General features: G+C 40.0%; 1 protein-coding gene across 1 annotated transcript; it reads left to right on the top strand.

Moving 5' to 3' along the window:
- Window positions 1-2133: 2133 nt before the first annotated feature.
- On the top strand, window positions 2134-7718 carry LOC117266374 (phospholipase A and acyltransferase 1-like). Its single transcript, XM_033641538.2, has 6 exons — window positions 2134-2208; window positions 3007-3061; window positions 4313-4399; window positions 5277-5415; window positions 6448-6701; window positions 7517-7718. The coding sequence occupies exons 3-6, from the start codon at window positions 4331-4333 to the stop codon at window positions 7625-7627; spliced, it is 573 nt and encodes a 190-aa protein (XP_033497429.2). The 5' UTR covers window positions 2134-2208; window positions 3007-3061; window positions 4313-4330; the 3' UTR covers window positions 7628-7718.
- The last annotated feature ends 624 nt before the right edge of the window (window positions 7719-8342 follow it).

Genomic DNA, 8342 nt, shown 5'->3' with positions numbered 1-8342 from the left:
AAAGGCATTTAAAACAGAGGTCAATAAAATGTCTATCATACCTCTGGCAGTTACACTTTGGTCATAGACAGATCCTCCTGAAGGCCAACGTCACATCTGAGTCTCATGGCTGACGTGGTCTTATAACACATTGTTAAGATTATTCTTTTCTAAGCTGACCTTTACACCTCATCCAGGAAACCTCCCATCCTTTATGGGGTCAGAAGTTGTTTCCCATTCCTGAGTGAGACAGATTTGCAAACAAGTCTCAAACATTAAAGAGAACTTTATGAATTTAATTTTAAAAGATTGTTGAAGAGATCCTGTTAGAGAATGACAAACATCTGTTCATAGTAAGAACATGTATTTTCTCTTGCTAGCTGACACACTCCACCCACCCAGACACCATTACAGACCAAGTATATTTATACACTTTAAGTGTCCTTTGCTTTTCAATGGACAACACTGTATTTACCACAAAGTTCCTCTTTGCTTTGAGGAGCAAGCTTGTGGCTCAAACATCACTCGTCCCAGTCACTGAGGGGGCAGCTGGAAGTATCAGGGTGACAACTAACACCACCGCCATGCAAAGCAAACTGGGAGTGTTTTCACATTTAGTTCTTTTTAAATTAACCGAACTCAGTCCTCCTAAAGTGCAGCAAAAAGTGGACCAACAGAAAAGGGACTCAGAGGACTCAGTTCTATTTCTGGTCAACTTCAGCTCTGATGGGGTCTCAGTCCTCTCTCTGTTCACACTATAGCCTATACAGTGTGGTTTTGAAGCCCCTCACTTTCAAATGAACTTAAAACTGGAGGAAACCCTCAGTGTTTCTGTGCTGTAGACTGTTGCTGTCTGATGTATTCTACCTTCCACATCTGGAAACGTGCAGTATTTCATGGACCAAACTACTCCTCGTCCTGCGTCCTTGTAAGTGTTACAGGCTCACTTGGTTTCATGTGTTTTTTCAAGTGTCCCAGATCAACAGCATGTGATGTAGATGGCTGAATACAACGGCAAAGAGCAAAGTGAACCTGGAGCGCTTTATGTTCACAGTGCACAGAACCGCACTGAGGACTTGAAGCGAACCAAACGGTCTGAGTTCGGTTTGCTTCAAAGGGGTCTGAGTTCTCTTGGAGTGTGCTTGAAAAAATGCTGAGTCACCGCTCTGAGTCCACTTAAGGGGGTGAAAAGGACCAAGTGTGAAAACACCCTAAATCTTTTTCTCTGCTCTGATCTTGCATCCACATTAAGCTGCTGTTGTTCACCAACACACTACGTTTATTTGCCACTAATTGCAGCAGTTAATGCATTTGAAAAGAAATGTCATACTGCCTGGACTACATTTGTTTCTTAATGTTATGAAGACATGTTGTTAATACTGCTGACAAGCCAAACATTTTCATTTCTTTCTTTTCATTTCATTTCCTGCACGATCCACTCGTAACAGCTAAAGCATGATGCATCCTTTCTGTTAGGGTTGTGTTTTGGCACCAACAGCACGGTTTGTAGAATCCTGAAAAAGTCAGCAGTGACCTGAAGCATGAGACAAGACAAGTTTAGATTCAAGACGCCACTGCTGCCGGTCGCTGCGTGCGCATGTGCCCTCACCTCACCTCAGACACAGAGAGGCTGTGTGGCAGGTCAGACCTCTGTGGTCTCTATTCAATGAACATTGAACCAAAAGCAGGATCTTTTCCTAACCTCCTTTTGTTGCCTAAACACATGCAGAAAAAAAACCTCTCCACGACTTCTGTGCAGGACAAAAACACAGCACTTTGTCCGCTGGAAATAATGTTTCCATTAAAACATAATCATGGCAGCGATTATATCACCCTCAAAACGTAACTTGAAAATGCCAGCTTTGCGTTTGAATGTAGTAAAGTAGGATCCAGTTTTTGTAAATCATGATGCATGTCTGCTCGGACACAGAGAGGCTGTGTGGCAGGTCAGACCTCTGTGGTCTCCAAGTGTCCCCAAGCAAGCCACCTCCACAGGATCATATGAATGTAGAAATGTGTGAGTGTGAAATAAGGTGTTGCTTTAAAAGAAAAAGGTGTTCTTTGTCAAACACACATAGCGTATATGTAAATGTGATAACTGACTCAAATGAGTCTGGAGAACAGTCATGACCATAACGGATGAAGACATGATATTATCAGCTGTTCTTAGTGTATATAAGGAGATGTCCTCCTCTGCTTCAACAGGCTTCCACCGTCTCACTGAAGAAGGTAAGACCTCTGTTAAAACTCCTTCTACAAAGGTTTCTTCCTGATCAAATACTCTTGTCTGACAGGTTTAAGATCGAAAGTTCGAAGGTGTTTGCTGCTCTGAATTCTACCTGCACGGTGTTGATCAAGACTGCATTATAATGACAGACAGTCGCTTGAAATTTGTTGGAGGTTTCTATGTGTTGGGTTGCGTTTGTCTCGTGTGAAGTCCCTGATTGGCTGAATCTGTGGAGTTACAGGTGAAAACAGAAAATTGACCTCCGTGCAAACAAAGTTAATACTGTCACAGGTGTGTGTACGAGGAAAAAGGTTCAGAACCCAAACTGAGACAGAACAGGTCAAAGAAAAAAGGACTTTACCAAATCAGTGTTCAAACTATGGAGCTGGTAGTCAGGCAGGAGGAGGCAGTCCAACAGGCAAAGACATCCAGACGAGCAAAGCAGGCGGGTCGTTAACAGGCAGCAGGCCAGAGCTCAGGGAGCAGACACCAGGCAAGAAAACTGGAACAGGTACAGATGGCTGGAACACCAGTACACAGTCTACATCTCATGAACTGGCAAACGGAAAAAACTAGTGAGCTGATGATATAGATGGAAGCACTGGTGAGATAATGACAGTCACACCTGCCGGCTGGCTGCTTCATTTTTGCATTTTCTCCCTGTGTCAACATGGGTTTCTCCAAATTCTCTGGTTCTCCCACACGCCAGAACATGTCAGTTAGATTAATAACTGGTGACTGTGTGTGTGTGTGTGTGTGTGTGTGTGTGTGTGTGTGTGTGTGTGTTTGTGTACTTCCAGGGTGTTAAGCGGCTCATTTCTACCATACAAACATCATCTTCTAAACACATCAGTGGTGAGTCATGGCTGTATCTGTCCAGTGTCAACTTTCCTTCTCATTTCATGTTTCCACTTTTCCCCAATCCGCCCTTCAGCAGTGTTGGGGGTAACACGTTATAAAAGTGACACGTGACAGTAATATATTACGTTTTAGCAGTAACCAAGTATATAACGTGTTACCAACAGGACTTTGGGTAATATTAATACATTAACGATATCACATAGCGTGTTATCACCCGAGATAAACTGTTTGTTGTCATTTTTCATTCATCCACACTGCTCCACTTCTGCCACCAGACAACAAACATCCCCTGAAGGATGTTGTATGTTGTCATGTCATTACAGACTACATTACTGTATAGATGGGTGTCTGATTGGTTCATCTTGGACTGTGCGTTATCATGTTCAGTTTATTTCCATTAATACAATAAAGTACAGTGTCGTTGTCGTATCTTGTTTTGCTGTTGCGTCCTAAGGCTGCTACAAAGCAGCCAGGAGAAGGAGCTGGCCTCTGATTTGTTTTTTCCTCGTCCTGGTGATCGGCACATCTGGGTGATGTTAGTATATGTTGGATGTGTTTCTGTTCACATCTCCTACAACCGCAAAGCAACACCGGCACACCCTCCCTCTCTCATCCATAACTCTCTCTGGTGCTGCTGTAGCTGATCAGCACACCGGGAACCGGCAGGTGGGTCTTCCTGCTCTGGTGTATTAATTTGCGCTCGTCATAGTGACTGAATCACACGCCATTCTGTTTGTTTATTGTCTTTAATACCATAGGCCCACAAATATTTATCCATATGTCATAATCATCAGATCATTATATATCATTATAATAAACTGGAGCTGCTGTGAAACAACACGACCTTCATCCATTTCAACATCAGTTCCTCTGAGCTCATTTTGGTGAAAGTAACACCAAAGAAGAGTAATAAGTAACTGATTACTCTACACAGAGAGTCATGTTGTAAAGTAACTTATTACTTTCAAATGAAGGTAATAGTAATTTGTACTATATTACATTTTGAGTATAACTTGCCCAACACTGTCCTTTAGTGCTTAAATAAAGCACAACTTATTTCTTTACACCCACATATGTGTGTATATATGTATATCTACAGTGTTTATGTATTTGTATTTACGTATTGAGGATGGGTTGTGTGTGTGTGTGTGTGTGTGTGTGTGTGTGTGCTTATCACCATTTTTTTAAATTTTTTTTTTCAAAATGTCAAAATGAATAATTGTTCTGCTCTTTCCTCCACGTCAGCTCTCCACTGCTGAAAAAATGAAACACCTGATCTTGGTCGCTCTGATCCTCCAGCTGCTGATCACAGTAATAGACAGTACTGGAGAGGTATTGTTTCATTTTCATGAATTCATTTATGCTATTGTGACCACTATTATGAATAATACTTAGAACCATGCAGTCACTGTGATTCCTCTTGCCCACGAGGTGTGCTGCCGCTGATTCAACATGCTGAATAGGCCACAAAATAAAAAGTGATTCATCTGTCAATTATCCAATATACAGTCACCGGCCACTTTATTAGGTACACCTGTTCAACTGCCTGTTAATGCAAATAGGCTATGTAATCAGCCAATCATGAGGCAGCAGCTCATTAACATTTAGTCATGTGGACATGGTGAAGACGAGCTGCTGAAGTTCAAACGGAGCATCAGAATGATGAAGAAAGGTGATTGAAGTGACTTTGAACGTGGCATGGTTGTTGGTGCCAGACGGGCTGGTCTGAGTATTTACTGGGATTTTCAGCACAACCATCTCTAGGGTTTACAGAGGATGGTCCCAAAAAGAGCAAATATCCAGTGAGCCAAAATGCCTTGTTGATGCCAGAGGTCAGAGGAGAATGGCCAGACTGGTTCAAGATGATAGAAAGGCAACAGGAAGTCAAATAAGCACTGGTTACAACCAAGGTGTGCAGAAGACCATCTCTGAAGCAACAACACATTCAGCACCTTGTTGAATCTATGACACCATGAATTAAAAAGGGGGTCCACCCCAGTACTACTGTACCTACAGTGATAAAGTGGCCAGTGAGTGTATGAAGTGATTATAATAATTTCACTACATTTGCTAACATCATCAGGGTTATCTGTTACAGTAGTATTACCTATCCAAATTCATTATTTCGTCAGTCTGATTGTTGTGTTGTTCTGCTTTGGATCGAATGTAAAGGTTGATTAAATGTTTCTGCGATTTCTTCCATTCACAGTTTAAATTTGGAGACATGGTAGCATTCTACAGAAAATGTGCAGGAAAAGAAGATGTGTACAAGCACTATGCTATCTATGTGGGCCCAAACAATAAGAATAACGTCGGCCAAGGTGATAATGACATATTTCACCTCACAGGTATGTGCACTAAACTGAAAATTAAAGTATGCTTATACGGTATTACTCAAAGTTAATAAAAACAATTAAACTGCAATCAGCTACAACATTTTAGTGAAACTAACTTATCTAAAAGAACCTGTGTCATTATAGGAAATACACTTGTTTGCCATCGTACACAGCCTTTTTTTTTTAATTTTTTTTTTTAATGATCATTTTATTTTTCATTTTTCATTCTTGCTGTTATAACTTACCCCAGGTTATGTTACAGTTTACCCTTATAGTGGGGCAGGTTGTAACAGTGGAAATCCCTGTATTTGACACCAGTTAATGAATTCTGTGTTATAGTTGGAGAAGTTGGAAACATTGTACTGCAGTTCAACAAAATTTAGAGGACGAGGCACCAGGTCGTAGATGTATGATGAGCATTTTAGTTGATAAAATGTTAAAACATTTTGTAATTCGATGTATAGGCTACACGTTACAGCTGATGACAAGAAATTCTAAATATTAAAAAATATCTGTTGTTCATTTTAATATGATTTTATGTCAAAGTCACAGGGAGCCAGTGGAGAGGGCCTAAAGAGCCGCAGGTTGCCTATCTCAGGAATAGGACCTTTGTAAAGCAACCTGAAGCCTAATCAGGGACAGGGGTCGTAAATTAGTCTTGGCCAGAAATCCTATGTGCAAAACTTTGGTTTCATGTTATTATAACCTGATAAAATGTGTTTGACATTGTCTCTGACAAATCCACTTAAGATAAATAGAAAACGTTCAACTGTTAGCAACTAACAGTTAAATCAGGAGAGCTGGTAGTTGGGTTGCAGGACTCCTAATGCTGCTGATCAGTTGTTAAGAGTTGGTGCTGCTGAAACTCCTCGTTTTTTGTAGTTACAGGCTGTAACTGGTGTGCAGTCACAGTTACAGTCTGTGTGCACAGAAGAAAAACAGGCCAGTTTCTGATGCAAATAAAAATAAGAAAAGAGCAAATAAAACAGGAACAATTAACAAGTCAATTTTACATATAATATTTCTAAATGTTTATTCTCATAGGTCATATAGGCCCAGTTTCTCAATATAAGTTTGGTAAATTTGAAGAGGCAAAAGGAAGTTCAACAAAAGTGGAAGTGGAGAATTACTTTGATACGACTGATGGCATCAAACCAGCAAACATTGATGAACATGTTGCAGAGATCATGAAGCGAATCAAGGACAGCAAAGGAAACTGTCAACTATATGGACCCTTAAATAAAAACTGTGAGCACTTTGCTACCTGGGTGCGCTATGGCAAGCCTACTGCTAAGCAGGTATGTGGCAAACTCTCACACACACACATTGGGCAATACACCCTTACAAAACAGCTCAAATACAACTTGAATACGACTGTAGGGGATAAAACAGTGAAGCTGACATCTTGTACATGAACAAATCAGTTACAAATCAATACAACACAAATTAATAACTACTTACTTGCAGTTACATAAGTTTAAGGGAAGCGAGGGTGTCTCTACTGACTGAACGAATTTTGTTCCATTTCAGCAGCCTTACTCATGCTGTCCACTTGGGCTGCAACTAACGATTATTTTCATTGTTGACTAATTTGTCGATTATTTTTTTCTATTAGTCAACTAATCATTTTATCGAAAAATGTGTTAAAATGTTGAAAAATGTCGGTCTGTCTCTCCCAAACCCCAAAATTACGTCATCTAATGTCTTGTTTCGTTCTCACGCCAAAGAGTTTTAGTTCACCGTCATGGGAGAGTGTGTAAAGCTGCCAATATTTGAACTTAAGAAGCTGCAATAAGAGTATTTTGGGTACTTTTCTATGAAAAATGACTCAAACTGATTAGTCGACTACTAAAATAGTCACTGATTATTTTAATAGTCGATTAGTCATCGATTAGTCGACTAACCGTTGCAGCCCTACTGTCCACACCCACACTTAAAGGCTGATGCAGCAATTCACAGCTAACGAACACATGTCAGAGGTGTTCAGTTACACAGTTTAGTTACACTGAAAGATGGACATCTATCATCCAACAATTTAGGCCAAATAAAAATCTAACATAACTTCAAATTCATGAAAAGTTAAAGTTTCTTTTTGTTTTTTGTTTGTCCACAGGAAGGCACATTCGTTGAACCTATTTTTACAGCAAATGAGGCTGTAAAGAAAAAGATGGCAGAAATAAGTCATGAGTACGTGATGGAGCTGAATTGTCACTTTACCAACTAACAAGTATCTCACCAGAGAATCCTGTCAGCCTGTCTTGCTCTCCTCTGTACTTTCCTCATGATGTGAGGTCTTGTTTGAAATAAAAAATAATGAGCAAGAACTGTGGGTCTTTTATTGTGTCTGTTTTAAGACTGACTCTTGGTACATTAACAATCCAGTTGCCAGAATAAAATATTGGCATTGAGCATTTATCTAAACCATAGAAGAGTTTAATGTTGATGTTTTTAAATCAAAAGCATTTCCTGTATCAACATTAATAGAAACGTCTACATGGACGTTACAGTGTTTTAACCATTCGTGGGGCTTTTGTTTTGGTGTTTTGAGGGAACAGAATGAGGGTTCAGGCTTTAAAAACATTTTCTGGTGATGAAATAACATAAATATTTTTTTAATTACACACCACCTATTTCGAGCATGAGGAACAATCAGATGCATTTTCTTCAGAGTCCCCCAGCCGCCCAGTTCGTGTACATGCACCTTCATTTTCTGTGACGTGCGTGCATACTTCCTGTGTTTTACAAAATAAGAACACTTTATTCTAACCACCCTGAAAGGATTGTTTCTTGGTTGCTGTGATAGGAGCAGGATGTTGTGATGAGGCACACACAAACTGAAGCAGCAGACTGTAGGCTACAGTTTATTTATCAAGTGCATCGTCATTACCTCATTGATGAAATACAAGTTAAATCAGCTGCTAACTTTCTATTGTATCTCA

The sequence above is a fragment of the Epinephelus lanceolatus genome, chromosome 10, assembly GCF_041903045.1.
Source record: "Epinephelus lanceolatus isolate andai-2023 chromosome 10, ASM4190304v1, whole genome shotgun sequence".
NCBI classification, from domain to species: Eukaryota; Metazoa; Chordata; class Actinopteri; order Perciformes; family Serranidae; genus Epinephelus; species Epinephelus lanceolatus.
This window is presented reverse-complemented; position numbering and strand designations above follow the sequence as displayed.

Bases quoted from the DNA above. Each gene is read 5' to 3' on its own strand.
- LOC117266374 (XM_033641538.2), top strand. From the start codon at position 4,331: ATGAAACACCTGATCTTGGTCGCTCTGATCCTCCAGCTGCTGATCACA. The intron at 4,400-5,276 runs GTATTGTTTCAT...TTCCATTCACAG, and splicing joins TAATAGACAGTACTGGAGAG to TTTAAATTTGGAGACATGGT. The intron at 6,702-7,516 runs GTATGTGGCAAA...GTTTGTCCACAG, and splicing joins GCAAGCCTACTGCTAAGCAG to GAAGGCACATTCGTTGAACC.